The sequence below is a fragment of the Salvelinus alpinus genome, chromosome 36 (assembly GCF_045679555.1).
Source record: "Salvelinus alpinus chromosome 36, SLU_Salpinus.1, whole genome shotgun sequence".
NCBI classification, from domain to species: domain Eukaryota; kingdom Metazoa; phylum Chordata; class Actinopteri; order Salmoniformes; family Salmonidae; genus Salvelinus; species Salvelinus alpinus.
Window position 1 is genome coordinate 2,804,749 of NC_092121.1, and position 20,332 is coordinate 2,825,080.

Sequence of the window (20,332 nt, forward strand, 5' to 3'; positions counted from 1 at the left end):
GTTTCTTCAAGTACAGTCGCAAAAACAATCAAGCGCTATGATGAAACTGGCTCTCGTGAGGACCGCTGCAGGAAAAGAACACCGAGTTACTTATGCTGCGGAGGATAAGTTCATTAGAGTTACCAGCCTCAGAAATTGCAGCCCAAATAAATGCTTCAGAGTTCATGTAACGGACACATCTCAACTTCAAGCATCATTTGGTGGGACTGTGAAATTGGCATGCTGGCTGCAGGAATGTCCACCAGAGCTGTTGCCAGATAATTTAATGTTAATTTCTCTACCATATGCCCCCTCCAACATTGTTTTAGAGAATTTGGCAGTATGTCAACCGGCCTCACAACCACAGACCGCGTGTAACCACGCCAGCCCAGGACCTCCACATCTGGCTTCTTCACCTGCGGGATCGTCTGAAACCAGCCACCCGGACGGACAGCTGATGAAATCGAGAATTTATCTGTAATAAAGCCATTTTGTGTGGGGAAAGTTAATTCTCATTGGTTGGGCCTGGCGCCCCAGTGTGTGGACCTATGCCCTCCCAGGTCCAGCCATGGTTGCTACCCTGCTCAGCCATGTGATATTCATAGATTAGGTCCTAATACATTTCTTTTAAATGTACCTATTTTCTTGTATTAGCTGTAACTCAGAAAAATCTTGGAAATTGTTGCATGTTGCGTTTATTTCTGTTCAGTATAGTAAACACCAAATTCAATATTTCATCAAATAATTTTTGTGTATATATATATATATTTTTTTATACCTAAATGTGTCCTAAAATCAAATAGCTAAATGATCCATGGTATGGCCAGCTTAAAACAATTCCATATGTTAGCAATTGGGTACTTTTCCACCACTGACGCACACAAAGCTAGCTGCAGCAACAGTGTTACAGAAAGCTTTAAACATTCTGCCTGCACTGTTCCCCCCCCCCCCCCCCCAGCAGCAATGCAGGGAAAACACTGACTCTGCAACCTGCCTTTGCATCATGTGGGTGCACCTGAGTTTTTGTGTGTGTTAGTGATGTGCGGTTCGAACGGTTTATACATTTTTGTGCGACTCTCGTGTCAGTAAAAAGAGTCATGATTTTTTTTGTGACTCATTAATTTAAGTCTTTCGGTTCACCTGCTGGCTGCAATGAATTCTATACAGCAGGATTAAAACGAGCTCCTCCGGCGACTCCGACCAACATCTATCTGTCTTTCCTATGGGTCTTTCGATAAATAATGGGGCCAGTGTTTGACATAGGATAAACCTTTCTAAATGGTTTGAAATAAAAATAAGTGATTTTTATGCAGTTCTACATTTAAATAGAGGAATATATGCAAATTGCCCATAACCCCACCTATACATCCTTCAGGGTTCATACGTGACTTTTTCAAGCAGATAATTGTAGTTTTCAAGAACCTCAACATTATTCAATTGTATGTTTTCTATAATTGTATGTGTATGGCCTAATATAGAACCCCCCCCCCCCAAGTAGTCAAAGTTGGCCATTATGCTTTTTTCTTTATGGCTTGCCATTGCATTCTAATTCAAATTACTTTTAAATTGTTAAATGTGACTCACCACCTGGATTCGGTCTTATGTAGCAACATTTGAATATCTGTTTTTTACATTGGATAAAAGTAGAGAATCAGAGCTACAAAATGTTATATCATACACTGCATTTGAGGAAACAATGGGAAAGTAATTCTGCTTTGAAAGTTTATCAACTTGTAAACTCACTTGAGAAAACCGTCTTTCAAGGTTTTGGTACTACTATTGGAGAGCCCTTCTTTGTCTTCACCCATTCAGCATTGTTCACACCCTCTTAAGCCTTAGCCCCACCCATCTCTTTAAGGGTTGATCCGAGTGTTCTGTACTTACTTGCCAGCTACTTCCAGACATCTCAGAGAGAACAGCTCACTGAACATTTCTCGCCGTAGCAGAGCTGGGTAGGCTGTTATGTTATCCAGAGCGTTGGTGACTGCAACTGTGCTGTCAGATTGTCCGTTTGTAAATTCAGAGCTTTTCGCCTTCAGAACACACACACTGGACGCTCTGGCCAATATGTAGCTTTGTTCCGACAGCTCTGACCTCACAACAACAGTCAAGCACCCAAGCTAACATGGCTAACATTGGCTATCTACTTCCAGACACACAATGAGAGAACACCCCACTCTGACCATTTTACTTCCCCTAGCAGAGCTGGTTAACCAGAGCGTTGGTGACTAACTGTGCTGCTGGCAACAATTGAATTACGCTTTGTTGCCAACGTTTATTGACACCGGACATATTCAAACAGGTGTTGAGCGTTCAAAAATTCATCAGTTATTCTGCGCTCTGGCACACTAAGACGAGAGTCTTTTGTTAAGAAATGTAGCTACAGTGGTTCCTCCTTTAAAAGTTGCGAGCTTACACTGCGGGACTTAGAGGTACCCAGCGTCACGGCTTCATTGCTCCAGACCACCACAAAGGGGAGTTAGAGCACTCATTATGCATTTGGGTCCAAGGTTTTTATATTACCAATCATATCAAGTGGTTCCAATGACGAATTTGACGTGGGCCACCCGTCCCTGGTGACTTCAGCAAATAATGATAAAAAATACTATTTTCAAAATGCAGATGTTGATTTAGTTATGGATCCATAACGAATTACTATGGGAATAAATATCACTGATTTACAGAAATATTGGAACAAAGTTGTCTAATGAAGGCAAACAATTTGGAATCCTCCAATCCTGTAGCCTACTCCCGACCTACATCGCCATATTTTCCATTCCATCCTAACGGAAACCCTGAGGTTTTAGTTTTTCTCTGAATACAAACACCATAATATTAATCAAATTAATTAAGCCAAATTTCTTGATCAATCCCATATAGTATGTTATTACAAAAAAAGGTTTTAAGTTCTCTGGTAATGCCAATAAGGAATACTATCAAATGTTTCTCAAAGATGCCCTCTGGTGGTCAAACTAGCGATAACTTGCAGTAACAGAAAAAATGGCTAAGAATTAAATCACATGCCACAGAATGCTGCGGCAGCACGCAAGGTGTGCCGCAGTATGACGCAACTTTTAAAGGAGGAACCACTGTAGATAGCTAGCTAGGTAAAAAATGGACACCAACGCATGACGTGACGTTAGTTAGCGAGCCAGGCAGCTAACGTTAGCTAGCTAGCTAACAGTACACTAACTTGAAATGAAAATCCTTTCTCAAAATTAGTCGAGTCTTTTATTAACTTCTCTGGGATATGTGGGATGCTTGCGTCCCACTCGGCCATAAGCCAAGGAAAATGCAGAGCGCCAAATTCAAATAAAATGATATAAAAATCTAACTTTCATTAAATCACACATGTAAGATACCAAATTAAAGCTACACGTTGTGAATCCAGCCAACATGTCAGATTTCAAAAAGGCTTTTCAGCGAAAGCATAATATGCTATTATCCGATGATAGCACAACAGTAAACAAAGAGAGTGTAGCATATTTCAACCCTGCAGGCGCAACACAAAACGCAGAAATAAAATATAAATCATGCCTTACCTTTGACGAGCTTCTTTTGTTGGCAATCCAATATGTCCCATAAACATCACAAATGGTCCTTTTGTTCGATTAATTCCGTCCATATATATCCAAAATGTCCATTTATTTGGCGCGTTTGATCCAGAAAAAAACAGCTTCCAATTTGCGCAACGTCACTACAAAATATCTCAAAAATTACCTGTAAATTTTGCCAAAACATTTCAAACTACTTTTGTAATATAACTTTAGGTATTTTTAAACGTTAATAATCGATCAAATTGAAGACGGGTCTATCTGTTTTCAATACAGGAGGACAACAAACTAACGCTACTTTTCTAGTCTTGCGCAACTCTCAAACAGTACACATAACGTTACTCTGATTCAAGATGGCCGTACTTCTTCATTGCACAAAGGAATAAGCTCAATCAATTTCCAAAGACTGGTGACATCCAGTGGAAGCGGTAGGAACTGCAAACAAGTCCCTTAGAAATCTAGTATCCCAATGAAAATTTCATAAAATGATACCGTTTTCTTAGCTAGCTAAGTTGTTTACCTGTTGCTAGGCAGTTGCTAGGGACATTCCTGAAAGAAGCTAGCTAGCTAACAAGGAGTGTCTAGTTGGCAGAAGAGAAGAAGGGACAAAGAAGGGACAAAGTGGGACAAAATAAGGACAGAAGAAAAGGGAAAGGGGACATTAAGGTGAAGCAGTCCTCTAAAGACACAAAAGACAATAATACAAGAAACAACACTTCTATTGCCTCTCCCTCTACGATACGCACTTCCGGTTTGGTTTGGAGCGAGTAGTTGCATTCCGCTTTGCTCCACAGGTAGTATTACAGGTAGTATTACATTTCATTTCATTACAGTACAACAGTTTGATTTGTTTGATCTTAGCTGGCTACATAGCCGTCTTTGTATCCAAGATAATTGTGTAGTCTAGAGTAATTGTCGAGGTTACCTAGCCAGTTAGAGGTTACCTAGCCAGCTACACTTTCAAACAAAGTCAACAACGCAGCCACTGCTAGCTAGCCTATTTCACCAGCCAGCAGTACTATATCATTTTAGTCAATAAGATTTTTTGCAACGTAAGCTTAACTTTCTGAACATTCGAGACGTGTAGTCCACTTGTCATTCCAATCTCCTTTGCATTAGCGTAGCCTCTTCTGTAGCCTGTCAACTATGTGTCTGTCTATCCCTGTTCTCTCCTCTCTGCACAGACCATACAAACGCTTCACACCGCGTGGCCGCTGCTACTCTAACCTGGTGGTCCCAGCGCGCACGACCCACGTGGAGTTCCAGGTCTCAGGCAGCCTCTGGAACTGCCGATCTGCGGCCAACAAGGCAGAGTTCATCTCAGCCTATGCTTCCCTCCAGTCCCTCGACTTCTTGGCACTGACGGAAACATGGATTACCACTGATAACACTGCTACTCCTACTGCTCTCTCCTCGTCTGCCCACGTGTTCTCGCACACCCCGAGAGCTTCTGGTCAGCGGGGTGGTGGCACTGGGATCCTCATCTCTCCCAAGTGGACATTCTCTCTTTCTCCCCTGACCCATCTGTCTATCGCCTCCTTTGAATTCCATGCTGTCACAGTTACCAGCCCTTTCAAGCTTAACATCCTTATCATTTATCGCCCTCCAGGTTCCCTTGGAGAGTTCATCAATGAGCTTGACGCCCTGATAAGTTCCTTTCCTGAGGATGGCTCACCTCTCACAGTTCTGGGTGACTTTAACCTCCCCACGTCTACCTTTGACTCATTCCTCTCTGCCTCCTTCTTTCCACTCCTCTCCTCTTTTGACCTCACCCTCTCACCTTCCCCCCCTACTCACAAGGCAGGCAATACGCTTGACCTCATCTTTACTAGATGCTGTTCTTCCACTAATCTCATTGCAACTCCCCTCCAAGTCTCCGACCACTACCTTGTATCCTTTTCCCTCTCGCTCTCATCCAACACTTCCCACACTGCCCCTACTCGGATGGTATCGCGCCGTCCCAACCTTCGCTCTCTCTCCCCCGCTACTCTCTCCTCTTCCATCCTATCATCTCTTCCCTCTGCTCAAACCTTCTCCAACCTATCTCCTGATTCTGCCTCCTCAACCCTCCTCTCCTCCCTTTCTGCATCCTTTGACTCTCTATGTCCCCTATCCTCCAGGCCGGCTCGGTCCTCCCCTCCTGCTCCGTGGCTCGACGACTCATTGCGAGCTCACAGAACAGGGCTCCGGGCAGCCGAGCGGAAATGGAGGAAAACTCGCCTCCCTGCGGACCTGGCATCCTTTCACTCCCTCCTCTCTACATTCTCCTCTTCTGTCTCTGCTGCTAAAGCCAATTTCTACCACTCTAAATTCCAAGCATCTGCCTCTAACCCTAGGAAGCTCTTTGCCACCTTCTCCTCCCTCCTGAATCCTCCTCCCCCTCCTCCCCCCTCCTCCCTCTCTGCTGATGACTTCGTCAACCATTTTGAAAAGAAGGTCGACGACATCCGATCCTCGTTTGCTAAGTCAAACGACACCGCTGGTTCTGCTCACACTGCCCTACCCTGTGCTTTGACCTCTTTCTCCCCTCTCTCTCCAGATGAAATCTCGCGTCTTGTGACGGCCGGCCGCCCAACAACCTGCCCGCTTGACCCTATCCCCTCCTCTCTTCTCCAGACCATTTCCGGAGACCTTCTCCCTTACCTCACCTCGCTCATCAACTCATCCTTGACCGCTGGCTACGTCCCTTCCGTCTTCAAGAGAGCGAGAGTTGCACCCCTTCTGAAAAAACCTACACTCGATCCCTCCGATGTCAACAACTACAGACCAGTATCCCTTCTTTCTTTTCTCTCCAAAACTCTTGAACGTGCCGTCCTTGGCCAGCTCTCCTGCTATCTCTCTCAGAATGACCTTCTTGATCCAAATCAGTCAGGTTTCAAGACTAGTCATTCAACTGAGACTGCTCTTCTCTGTGTCACGGAGGCGCTCCGCACTGCTAAAGCTAACTCTCTCTCCTCTGCTCTCATCCTTCTAGACCTATCGGCTGCCTTTGATACTGTGAACCATCAGATCCTCCTCTCCACCCTCTCCGAGCTGGGCATCTCCGGCGCGGCCCACGCTTGGATTGCGTCCTACCTGACAGGTCGCTCCTACCAGGTGGCGTGGCGAGAATCTGTCTCCGCACCACGTGCTCTCACCACTGGTGTCCCCCAGGGCTCTGTTCTAGGCCCTCTCCTATTCTCGCTATACACCAAGTCACTTGGCTCTGTCATATCCTCACATGGTCTCTCCTATCATTGCTATGCAGACGACACACAATTAATCTTCTCCTTTCCCCCCTCTGATAACCAGGTGGTGAATCGCATCTCTGCATGTCTGGCAGACATATCAGTGTGGATGACGGATCACCACCTCAAGCTGAACCTCGGCAAGACGGAGCTGCTCTTCCTCCCGGGGAAGGACTGCCCGTTCCATGATCTCGCCATCACGGTTGACAACTCCATTGTGTCCTCCTCCCAGAGTGCTAAGAACCTTGGCGTGATCCTGGACAACACCCTGTCGTTCTCAACTAACATCAAGGCGGTGACCCGTTCCTGTAGGTTCATGCTCTACAACATTCGCAGAGTACGACCCTGCCTCACGCAGGAAGCGGCGCAGGTCCTAATCCAGGCACTTGTCATCTCCCGTCTGGATTACTGCAACTCACTGTTGGCTGGGCTCCCTGCCTGTGCCATTAAACCCCTACAACTCATCCAGAACGCCGCAGCCCGTCTGGTGTTCAACTTTCCCAAGTTCTCTCACGTCACCCCGCTCCTCCGCTCTCTCCACTGGCTTCCAGTTGAAGCTCGCATCCGCTACAAGACCATGGTGCTTGCCTACGGAGCTGTGAGGGGAACGGCACCTCCGTACCTTCAGGCTCTGATCAGGCCCTACACCCAAACAAGGGCACTGCGTTCATCCACCTCTGGCCTGCTCGCCTCCCTACCTCTGAGGAAGTACAGTTCCCGCTCAGCCCAGTCAAAACTGTTCGCTGCTCTGGCACCCCAATGGTGGAACAAACTCCCTCACGACGCCAGGTCAGCGGAGTCAATCACCACCTTCCGGAGACACCTGAAACCCCACCTCTTTAAGGAATACCTAGGATAGGATAAAGTAATCCTTCTAACCAAAAGAGTTAGATGCACTATTGTAAAGTGGTTGTTCCACTGGATATCATAAGGTGAATGCACCAATTTGTAAGTCGCTCTGGATAAGAGCGTCTGCTAAATGACTTAAATGTGAAAAAAATGTGAAATGTGAAAACTCATTGAACAGACAGTGACCTCAACAACAAAAAATATCAGAATGGTTAGTCCTCGGGGTTTTGCCTGCTACATAAGTTCTGTTATACTCACAGACATGATTCAAACAGTTTTAGAAACTTCAGAGTGTTTTCTATCGAAATATACTAATAATATGCATATCTTATATTCTGGGGATGAGTAGAAGGAAGTTGAAATTGGGCACGCTATTTATCCAAAAGTGAAAATGCTGCCCCCTATCCCGAAGAAGTTAAGACCTGAAGCTAGCTAGCTAAACAATTAATACCTGAAGCTAGCTAGCTAAACAATGGACCATAATCACAACTCATGACGTTATTACCCTGCATGAATCTGCAGGTAGCAAACCAACCAGGTTCTATGGCTATAACTAGTCAAGCAAATGTGTCTGAGATACGAAGAATAAGATCATACACATAACGTTAGCTAGCAACCCAGCCAGGAAACGATAGCTAGCTAACGGCACACTTGAAATGAAACCAGTTTCTGTCAAAATTGAAACGTGCAATATCTAAAAATGTAGCTGTCTTACCAGTATACGTCATGGTTGGACGCATCTCCTGTCTGATGCCATGAATGGTTGCCCTTTGACGATGTAATCCAGACCGGTGTTTTCTTCATCTCCTTAGCTATCATTCTCGAATTCCACTGATTTCAAAACTCTGTCTTCCAGAAAGTGGAGAGCATACACAACGTTAGCTAGCTAACAGTACACTTTAACTTGACATTAGGTTTATGCCGTTTTACTACGCGATACATTTGAGGGAGAAAAAAAACCTGCTTTTGACACGATTAGCTAGACATACTGACCAGCTCCAATAGACAGACACGTGCTATATGGCAGACCAATCTAAACTCACCTCTCGGCATGTCCAGCCCACTCATTATGGTCTATCTCATTTTATTTGCCTAGGTAAAGGTAAAAAAAAGATATATGTGAAATTATCACGGTGTAATTAAACAGCTCGACACCAAATGCACATCAAACAAGTATTATCCATAATTATTGAAGAGAAACGTTAACGACCGTATCTGTTTTAGGTTTTAAGTATCTATTTTACGGTGACTCTTTTGGTTAGAAGCATTTGATTTTTCAATCGCATAAATTATTTTGGAGTTGTGTGCCCATAAACTGACATATGGAGACATGAAATGTTTCGTAGTTACACTGCATTTCTGAAATCTCTGTACAAAAAAACCTGACAGCTATATCCAGGATTCATACAGGTGTCAAGTTCTATGTCTAACAGCTTAATAAATGATATAACGACAACTTACACTGTCATAAATGGAAGGACAGAAAGTAATGTTTAATGTCACATGATTCTGGACAAATCCGTCAAGACGCCAACCATGAGGAAGGGTTAAACAGGTTTTAAATCAACTCCGAATTGTAAAAAAAAAAAATTGGCAGATTATTATCAATAAATTCTCAACAGCTATAACAAGTTGTCCAGCGTAGTAAATCCTCACTGGTACCCTAGTTTATAGAAAGACTCATAAGCGCACAGGAAATATAGATAATGCTGCAGGCAGCATAGACAAGAAAAATACATGTTTAAAACTGATAATTGATTGTGTGGTGCAAGAATGAATTCAATTAATTGAATATTGAATGTTACAATGGACACAGCTTCGTAGAACAAAAACATACACCACCTCTGCTCAACAACCTCTGAGGTGCTGCAGTTCGCAGACGATATTGTGCCTATCAACCTCACGGCAGTCAAGCAATGCATCCACCAACAGTTGTTCACAATCTAGTCTGGTTGCGGCCATAATTAGACCACGTTTCAAATGTACCAAGAAATTATCTTATTTTTATGCCTAGCAATCAATAACACGTCTTTTGCATATTACATCTCGAACAGTCCCCTTATTGTGACCAAGAGGTTTGTGAGTTTTCTGTTCATCATTCACCGGTAGGGGGGTCCCGCGTGCTCTGGGTATTACTGGCTCAAATTAACTAAATGAGTCGAAAGATTAGTTATTTTGACTGAAGTCGAAAAGATCAGTCGGTAAAAAGATCAGAACTTCCCATCACTGTGCCTGCGTGGTTACGTGCGTGTGTGTGCCAGTGTCTCATCCACACCTGCATGTGTTAGAAATCAGTCATCCTAACCTGACCAGTTCCTTTCCCCTTCAGAGGTTATAACCTGGATTACGTTTCTAGTGGACAGTGCTTCCTTTCAAAATAAACGTGTGTGTTCCTTCATGGTTGAGCGCTTTATTCATTGCGGCTGCAGGTGAACACCTTGCCTGAACCTGCATGAGTCTGCATTCTGCATATAAATGACCTCTAAGCCATTTGATTGGCCAAATGTCCCTCTGCTGGACAATTTAAAGGGAAGTGTGGACTGTGGATGGTTTCCCCACCTACTTATATTAACCTGTGGTTACTACCCTACCTCCCTTTTAAGAGGAACTCCTAGCTCTACAGTTAGATGCTGGGGGCTGCAGGTGAACTGGTTAGTGGTTATAAAACCTGGTCATGTGGTCCCGTGTAGCTCAGTTGGTAGAGCATGGCGCTTGCAACGCCAGGGTTGTGGGTTCATTCCCCACGGGGGGACCAGGATGAATATGTATGAACTTTCCAATTTGTAAGTCGCTCTGGATAAGAGCGTCTGCTAAATGACTTAAATGTAAATGTAAATGTCGCTGTGATATTAGTGCTGCTCGAGAGGTAATTGGAGAACCCTTGATTAGAGGTCGACCGATTTTATGATTTTTCAATGCCGATACTGATTATTGGAGGACCCCAAAAAAAGCCAATACCAATTAATCGGACGATTTTTATTTATTTGTAATAATGACAATTACAACTACTGAATGAACACTTTTCTTTTACCTTTAATATAATACATCAATAAAATCAATTTAGCCTCAAATAATGAAACATGTTCAATTTGGTTTAAATAATGCAAAAACAAAGTGTTGGAGAAGAAAGTAAAAGTGCAATATGTGCCATGTAAAAAAGCTAACGTTTAAGTTCCTTGCTCAGAACATTAGAACATATGAAAGCTGGTGGTTCCTTTTTAACATGAGTCTTCAATATTCCCAGGTAAGAAGTTTTAGGTTGTAGTTGTTATAGGAATTATAGGACTATTTCTCTCTCTACCATTTGTATTTCATATACCTTTGACTATTGGATGTTCTTATAGGCACTTTAGTATTGCCAGTGTAACAGTATAGCTTCCGTCCCTCTCCTCGCTCCTACCTGGGCTCGAACCAGGAACACATTGACAACAGCCACCCTCGAAGCATCGTTACCCATCGCTCCACAAAAGCCGCGGCCCTTGCAGAGCAAGGGGAACAACTACTCCAAGTCTCAGAGCAAGTGACGTCACCGTTTGAAACGCTATTAGCGCGTACCCCGCTAACTAGCTAGCCATTTCATATCGATTACACCAGCCTAATCTCAGGAGTTGATAGGCTTGAAGTCATAAACAGCTCAATGCTTGAAGCACAGCGAAGAGCTGATGTCAAATGCACGAAAGTGCTGTTTGAATGAATGCTTATGAGCCTACTGCTGCCTACCATCGCTCAGACTGCTCTATCAAATCATAGACTTAATTATAACATAACACACAGAAATACGAGCCGTTGGTCATTGATATGGTCAAATCCGGAAACTATCATTTCGAAAACAAAACGTTTATTCTTTCAGTGAAATACGGAACTGTTCCGTTTTTTAATCTAACGGGTGGCATCCCTAAGTCTAAATATTGCTGTTACGTTGTACAACCTTCAATGTTATGTCATAATTATGTACAATTCTGGCAAATTAATTACGGTCTTTGTTAGGAATAAATGGACTTCACACAGTTCGCAACAAGCCAGGCGGCCCAAACTGCTGCATATACCCTGACTGCTTGCACGGAACGCAAGAGAAGTGACACAATTTTCCTAATTATAAGAAATTCATGTTAGCAGGCAATATTAAATAAATATGCAGGTTTAAAAATACATACTTGTGTATTGATTTTAAAGAAAGGCATTGATGTTTATGGTTAGGTTTGGTGCAACGACAGTGCTAAATCATCACCCGTTTGGCGAAGTAGGCTGTGATTCGATAAGAACGTAACAGGCACCGCATCGATTATATGCAATGCAGGACACACTAGATAAACTAGTAATATCATCAACCATGTGTAGTTAACTAGTGATTATGTTAAGGTTGATTGTTTTTTATAAGATAAATGTAATGCTAGCTAGCAACTTACCTTGGCTTCTTGCTGCCCTCGCATAACAGGTAGTCAGCCTGCCATGCAGGCTCCTCGTGGAGTGCAATGTAAGGCAGGTGGTTAGAGCGTTGGACTAGTAACCGGAAGGTTGCAAAAACAAATCCCGAGCTGACAAGCAAAAAATCTGTCATTCTGCCCCTGAACAAGGCAGTTAACCCACCGTTCCTAGGCCGTCATTGAAAATAAGAATGTGTTCAAATCGTTGTCCAAAAATACAGATTTCCGGTTGTTATGAAAACATCTTGAAATCGGCCTTAATTAATCGGCCATTCCGATTAATCGGTCGACCTCTACCCTTGATGGTGTGTGTGCTCAAGAGAAGGGGTCGGGTAGAGGGGAGCAGGTCACACATGTAAAACATCTGTCACAGTTCAAGTATCAGGAACAAGATAACAAACAGCGAAGCTGGTCTCGGTGCTATTGTAACACAAATACCACAGCTCATATTCTCTTTTGTGTGTATGAAAGGTTAGGCGTGTTTAGTGTCTGGTTTGGATGAGCCGGTAACGTGTGACGCTGTAGCAACATGTTATGGAGAGAAAAAAAGAAGTGCTAACCTAGTAAAGTGGAGCTTCCCTCATACACAGTACATAATAGAGCCTGTGCGTGAGAAGTAGCTGTGGTACTCAGTGTAAATAGACTAGATTGGCTGCTCAGGTATCCTGTTGCCTGCACCAGAGAGAGGAGATTGACTTGTTTTAAAGGGCAGCTCCCTCAGTGCACTGCTCCGGAGCTGTCAATGTGAGCCACTGCCATCTTTGTTTGTGTCGCCGTGTTTGTGTGCGCACATGTGGGCAGTGTGTTTTTGAGTCAGAGGCGCAGAGACCGAGTGAGCTTTGTTCGTTCAACAAACCAGCTGTCGCATCACCTTCTCAGTTTCTCCTCCCGCTCTTTAACAGATACAGGAAGTGGGTATGCGTGTGTTTGTGTGATGATGTGTGTGGCGGTGTGTTTCCTGTTGTGCATCTCGTTCCAGTCAAGCTAAGGTGGCTGACAGACCAGTTTGTGTGTCTGGGAGCTGAGAAAAGGAAGGAGGAGTGCCGCCATTGTGAACTGTGGTGTATCATTACCCATAGGGTTAGATTTCTCGTTGACCTGTGCCGCTCTCCTCCCTTTTACGCTCGCTTGGTTTCTTTCTGTGTTTGGATATTCTGTTTTATTACGCCTTACTAGTCCAGTGGGAGCGTTTTATAGTAACATGATCATCTATGATAATATTTCTTCACCCCAGGCTAATATAGGCCTTATGTGACTCACAGCGTATACCCATTGGACTACCCAATGCACCCTGGTAATTTAAAAAAATAAAATAAATAAAAGAGCATAGAAAAGCTAACCAGGGACAGTGCTACCAACTAATACAAAATGGAGCCTTTATTAGTCAATCAAACTCTATATTATTATTATATCCTTTTTTTTTAATGGATGTGGCTTTTCTCTTTCAGGCCAAGCAGCATGTCCTCTCTTGCTCTGCTTGTCAGATTCTTCAGGTCCTTCCTCCTCAGAATGGCAGAATTACTTTGGGACATCAGTCTGATTAACGCTTTATCGGCAAGAACTCCTCTGACCTTTTACGAGACAAAGGGTTGATGGAATATGACATTTGGATGCTCTATATCAATGTTGCGGTTTTTCATTCTTTCAGAACCTAGCAGCCTTGGGCTTTGTCTCCCTACCCTTTGCATGGCGTTCGTCAAAGTGATCTTCTGCTGAACAAGCTCTACGACAATTTATTCCAGACGTTGAGTAGCGAGGCCTATTTGAGACGGCCTACCCGTGTTCGGTGGAGCACGTGCTTGTTTGTATGGATGTACTGGATAGGGTTGGATGCGGTCAACATTTCGGCTACGGTTGCCTACCTTTGTAAAGTGCTTGGAGGCACAGCGGAGGTGTGAGCTAGTATGCTCATCAGTTCCTGGTTTTAGTTGGTAGCTGCAACACACCCTTGGTTTCATTTAGAGAGTGCTGCTGCCCCGCCTCCTCCTCCCCCCTATCCCAATAGGCCTAGCCCGAGTTCGGTGTGTGTGAAGAGCTCTTCTCATCCCGTCTCTGTGTGCTGCCTCAGTACCTGCAGCAGAGTCCCTCCTATAGTCCTGTCTATCCCTCCTCTCTCTTTCTCTCTCTCTCTCACACACACACACACACACACACACACACACACACACACACACACACACACACACCCCCCATCATCTGTAACTGGCAGAGCCGGGCCCATAATGAAAGGGCTCCAGTGTGTGGGTGGCAGTGTGAATAAGGCTAATGTGCCTAGTGTGTTTGTGCTCGCATGCCTATATGGAACTTTTCTGATTGCTTGTGAATGGGTGTAGTTTGCAAGGTTTGTATGTTTTTTATTCCGCTGCGCATGGTGGTCATGGCCTATTTCATTTTAATGTCTAATGTACTTGTTCCCTCCTTTGTTGTTTTAGAAAACACTGACTTTTAATAACTTACTCAGTTTCAGTTGGAAATGGTGGGGGTTGAGGAACTAACTGTTACAATGATCTAAAAATAGAAGAGATGGAGCTGCTATTAATTTGGTCTCCATATCGCTTAGTCTCAAGTATATTTATAGTTAATGGGGGGAGGGGGTGGCGTTCTCAGTCCCCCAGGAGCATGCTTCATCCCTGGGCCAAATGAGTCCTGTTTCTGCTGCTCTGTGGAGGAAAGGTCTGCTGGATGGAAAATGAGATTACAGGGCAGAGAGCGAGGAGAAGACAGCCTGAGCCCCAACCAGCCTGTCTGCTGCCTCAGGACCACTGGGGACTGCACGGCGATGGTCCACTAAACTGTACCACCCCAGGCTTGAATCCTCTAGAAACACACCATCCTCATATTGCAGTGGATTTTCATTTGCTGTAGGCTACTACCCCCGTAATTGTACCTCACAGCTCAGAGTGGGTTTATTACAAAATGGAGGCAGGCGGGCACTGTGACTGAGGAATTACGATGCTATTGAGTCCTTTTTTTTAAAGACCAGGCCGTAAACAAATTGATTTTTGCACGCTAGACATCTGTTGGGACAGGACAACTTCTGGTGCCCTCCAAACTTGGAGGTTGGCAGATTTGACACACTAAAATATACACTGAACTAAAGGCCTACACACTGCTACACAATACAACTATTAAAATGTAACTGTAAATGGTGTAATTCAAAGGTTACCCACGAGAAAGGGGAAAATGTGAAAACAAAAGCAAAGCAAAGGGTGTAAGTGGACAGGATTTTGGCATCGTCTCGTTATGTTTTTCTCAAGTTGACACCCTCACGTGGTTTCTCCTTAGACCATTATATGTTTAACAACAACTTGTGACTACATTTGAAATAGCATGACATTTTTACGGAGAAAAAGAAAGTCAACAGAAACCATGTATGTTAACCATATTAGCATGACATCAGTCATGGGGCCGCAGATAACTCAATATTTGCATATTTTCTCCGTGGGGTCGTGGGTAGTATATCAATCTGTCTGTGAATTAGGCTTAATTTAAGATTCTCATGTAATCCTAAACCTGTTGAAAGCACTTTAAAAGCTATACGCCCTGATACTCCCTGCTTGAGCCTCCTTCCTCTGTCTTGTGCTTAGGCCTATATGTACACAGTGGCCAGTTTATTAGGTACACCCATCTAGTATTGGGTCCCCCTTTGCCTCCAGAACAGCCTGAACTCTACGAGGCATGGAAACATTGCTCAATTGGTATCAAGGAAAATAATGTGTGCCAGGAAAACATTCCGCACACCATTTATACCACTGCCACCAATCTGTACTGTTGACACCAGGCAAGGTGGGGCCATGGACTCATGTTGTTTACACCAAATCCTGACTCTGCCATCAGCATGACGCAACAGGAACCTGGATGCGTCGGACGAGGCAATGTTTTTCCACTCCTCAATTGTCCAGTGTTGATGATCACGTGCCCACTGGAGCCACTTCTTGTTTTTAGAGGATAGAAGTGGAACCCGGGGTGGTCGTCTGCTGCAACAGCCCATCCGTGACAAGGATCGACGAGTTGTGCGTTCCGAGATGCCTTTCTGAACGCAATTGTTATTTGTCTGTTTTTAAAGCTCGCTTGTTAGCTTGCACGATTCTTGCCGATATCTCATCAGCAAGTTGTTTTCACCCACAGGACTACCGATGACTGGATGTTCTGTGTTTGTCGCACCATTCTTGGTAAACCCTAGACACTGTCGTACGTGAAAAGCCCAGGAGGCCGGACCTTTCTGAGATACTGGAACCGGCGATTATACCACGCTAAAGGTTATTTAGGTCACTCGTTTTGCCCATTCTAACGTTCAATCGAACAGTAACTGAATGCCTTGATGCCTGTCTGCCTGCTATATATAGCAAGCCATGGCCACTTGACTTACTGTCTGTAGGAGCAAACCATTTCCGTGAACGGTGTGGTGTACCTAATAAACTTTCCACTGAGTATGTGTTTGTGTTAATTCCGAGGAGGCACTAATGCGTTGGAGATAATCTTGTTGTTTTCTGACATTGTCTGTGGACAACAATACACATTCCTGGACCGGTGGGCTGTGCCATGGAGGAAGCCACTGGGTTCTTGTTGAGTTTATTTCCCTTCCGGCAGGACAGACGCTGGGAGTCGGGTCAGAGAGAGCAGTCTACTGGGCTCTGCTCAGGGTTTGTTTGGAAAGAGGATTCCTGCCCTGACGCTGCCGTGGTAAAGATTTGGCCCTGCCAGAAGCTCAGACTCTCGGGCTCCTCGGCCTTCGTGCAAAATCAACTGGAACTACTGTCGACTTGTTATGAGTATATTAGTCAGCGTGGGCACTGGACATGGTGCATGCATAGGCCAAAATCAGAATGCATGGACACGTACCAGTCTTGCCCACACACACAAAACAAGGCATGAGAACATCAACATCCATACACTTTTTCCAACTGTTACACAGATAAACTCATTTCTTTCATTCACAACGCCCACTCCTAGTCTTCTACCAAGGCCTGAGACTCATTCATCACGCGCGCACGCACGCACACAGACCGTTCTGTTTCCTCTTCCTGTTTCAGCACCAACAGCCAACCAGATTGGCCAAGTGGAATACTGGCAGGTCACATGGTCCTCTAGGCTAACTAACCCAATCAGCTGGTTGAGACTCTCTGCCAGTCAGATTGACGTTATATCCAGGCAACAGCCAAAGGCTACTTAACAAATGGCACCCTATTCCCTATATAGTGCACTACTTTTTACCAGAGCCTGTGGTAGAGAATGGGATACCATTACTGACACTAAGACTCATCGTGGGTTTTCTCCCTTCCCTGTTGGACCTATGGCAAAAGTCCACGGCTAAAGTAATGCACTATATAGGAAATGGGATGCCATTTGGAATGTTGCTGGTATAGGGTCATTTACATTTAATCCCCAATCCTTATTTCAACCGCAGTCCTTTCAGCAGCTGAATTGCCATAAAACATTTTATTTTTATTTTTTTTACATGTTTTATTCTCGATCATTCTATTTCATTGGTACACAACTCTTTGTGATTGTAATGTGCTGGTCTTTGTCCACACTTTTTTACATTGGCAACTGATACAAGCCCAGGCAACAAACAATTGGTCATCTCCCTTGCCAAAATCGGACACAAAACCAGACGACACAGAGAGGAAGCTAGGCTAGGATGGTACATTGAGACGGTCTCCTCCAGGGCTGGTGCTAAACCTAGAGTGAGGGAGGGCCCAACCCGGGCCTGGCGGTGAGCTAGCTGCAGCCCAGCAGCCTGCCTGCCTGGCCTGCTCAATAATACATAGAGGAGAGCTGCTGCCAGTCAGATTGTGCGGTAGTCTGGAGGAGGAGTGGAGCCTAGCGCCCGGCTGTGACACCGCAGCCCAGCCCTCACAGCTCCCGCTTCTATTTAAGACATTTATGTAATGTGTAGGCCTTCCACGAACTGGAAAGGGTGCTTGGTTTCCATAGCAAAAGATGTTGAAAGGGTAGGCTAGCCGAGTCATAGCTCACAACCTATGGAGGCAATTTGTATTACTGATTCTGATATTAACTCCACCGCGAGGTTGTTTTGTCCTTTTGAAAATCTATAATGGATTATTGTGTGAGCCACCATTTTAATGTCCGCAACAGATTTAGTTCTGTAAGCTCTGTCATCCTTTTCATACAACAAATAAAGGATGGCTGGTAAGATTGATTCGTACACCACCTCTTTTTGACCCATCTAGGCCTATGTATTTCTTAGTGTTAACGTCTATATTTCAAGGTTGTATGTATTTCGGGCCGACGTCCCTGTGTCTGTCTGCTTGTATGGCCAGTATAGACTTTGTGTTGTGTACTGCGTTTGTTGTCTAAGCGTAGACTAGGAGCTTGGCTTACTTTGATGTGGCTTGCTTTGATCGCTGCTTCCATCTGTTGTTGTAATATGCACAGCCTTCCCCTCCCCCCTCCCGTTCAACAGAGTCACCGCTCTGCTGGGTGACGTCACCGTCCCTGTTGCTATCTTGTCACCAGCGTCACTGTGGTAATTAAGCTAGTAGCACACAAGTACCCCTCACCGGAGCACGGTGTCCGCTCTACCCTGCTCTGCTCAGCTCTGTCTGGGTCATGTTTTTTTGTTATATTCTCTGACAGACAGGCAGGAGGTGAACAATGGGAGTATGGTACACTGTAGGTAGCCCAAGGCTGATTTTCAAGGCCTGTGTACTGTCTGAGTCTTTTGAGTAATGTTTGGGTTGTATTCTATGCAGGTAGATAGGCTATACTAAGCCTTACCCCCAATTACACCTAATGTTTTTATGACGGCGCATGTAACCTAGGTTGAATACGACCCTGCTGTCAAGTGTCGAGTGCTTGCTATGAACAGTGCCTGGGAGGAGGGAGTTTTTTGTCAAGCAAATTCCTATTGCGATTAAAGTATTAATACGTCCGGTTGCCAAGTAACAGAGAGCATTTGGCCTTCGGTGGTTTTTGTGTTGAGAGTTCATGAATCTAGCTTTTCGATTTGAATATTCAAATGGTCCTTTTTGTATTTTGCTTTCATTGACCTATATGGGCCAAAGGTGAATGGTAGAGCATTTAGACCCCCGCCCACCCCCTCGGGCCCAGGCCCCAGCCACGGTCTGGTCTGGCGTCCCATTAGCACACATTCTGTGTCTCCGTTCACCGAGAAACAAGACGCCGGCCGGGGACGTCACAGAGCACAGAGAAGGCCCCGGGAATACAGGCCTACAGTCTTTTATCCCCGTCCGGTCTGCACCCGTTGAACCGTTTGCTTTGAATCATCTGCGGCCCAAATGTATTGCAGTATAGTCCTACCCCTTTCAAAGAACGCTGTGGGCGTTGCCTGGGTATTGCATCGAGTTATCGGTATTTAGTGTCGTCGTTCCCGTCCCCCCCCTTTTTTCCCCCTGGAAAGCAGCTGTGCTTCTCTTTGTATGGATTGAAGCTTCCATGTGTGTTTTATTAGCAGAGAAAGGGGGTAAATACTTTCCAGGAAGCCAGGCGCTAAAAGACAAACGTAAACACAAACATGAAAAATTGGGTTTCGACATCATGTCTTGTCAATCTTGGTTTCCTGTTCCTTTCTAGAATTTTCCCAAAGTAACTCTCGCTGGGAACACAAGAACCTTGCCTGTTGCCCCATATTACAGAATCCTGACAACATATTCCAGAACCATGAGAGTTTTAAATCTGTGTTCCAGCATTCCTCAGCTGCCTGGTTACAGCAGAACAGACAGGGAGGCATGTGACCTTCAGGGGTTAGATCTGTCTCCTTCCCCAGATAGGAAGGAATCCTCCTCAACCTTGTTCTATAACAAAGATTTTATTTTCCAGTGGAGGTCACCCCCCCCCCCGAAACAGTGTGCAGAAAAAGGAATTCATATGCAAAAACCATTGTCTGAATAATCAAAGAATGATATGTTATGAACCTAGCAAATATGTAAACCAGATGTGTCCTACCTTTTTGGTAGGGTCGTAGAAACAAGCCTTGTTGTTTTTGTCTGGGTCTGTGCCCCCAGTTAAAACATCCACAATTGTTTACAAGACTTCCAAATGCAGGACTCTGCTATTCTTCCCGACTTATCTCCTCTCTGCGAGACATTGCCCCTCATTGCAGCGAGGTCAAGAATGACACCAGTCACTCCTCCTCTCCCATCCGGCCATGTTTAGAACCTGTGGAATATGCTGGGCCAGGGTTGCATCTCAAATGCCTCCCTATTATCACTATATAGTGTACTACTATTAACGTCAAGAGTATGTCATTTGGGATGCAGACCAGGTTTTTGGATGGTTGGGGATTTATGTCTCATGGTGTCTATAGAATCAGGTA

General features: G+C 44.6%; 2 protein-coding genes across 4 annotated transcripts in view; both read left to right on the plus strand.

The window, feature by feature from the left end:
• LOC139565444 (KAT8 regulatory NSL complex subunit 1-like) overlaps window positions 1–20,332 on the plus strand; it is an 87,291-nt gene that overhangs the window by 38,197 nt on the left and 28,762 nt on the right. The gene's annotated exons all lie outside the window — the stretch shown is intronic.
• On the plus strand, window positions 6,521–7,645 carry LOC139565446 (uncharacterized). Its single transcript, XM_071385802.1, has 2 exons — window positions 6,521–6,615; window positions 6,825–7,645. Exon 2 carries the CDS (start codon window positions 6,870–6,872, stop codon window positions 7,617–7,619), a length of 750 nt encoding a protein of 249 aa, XP_071241903.1. The 5' UTR covers window positions 6,521–6,615; window positions 6,825–6,869; the 3' UTR covers window positions 7,620–7,645.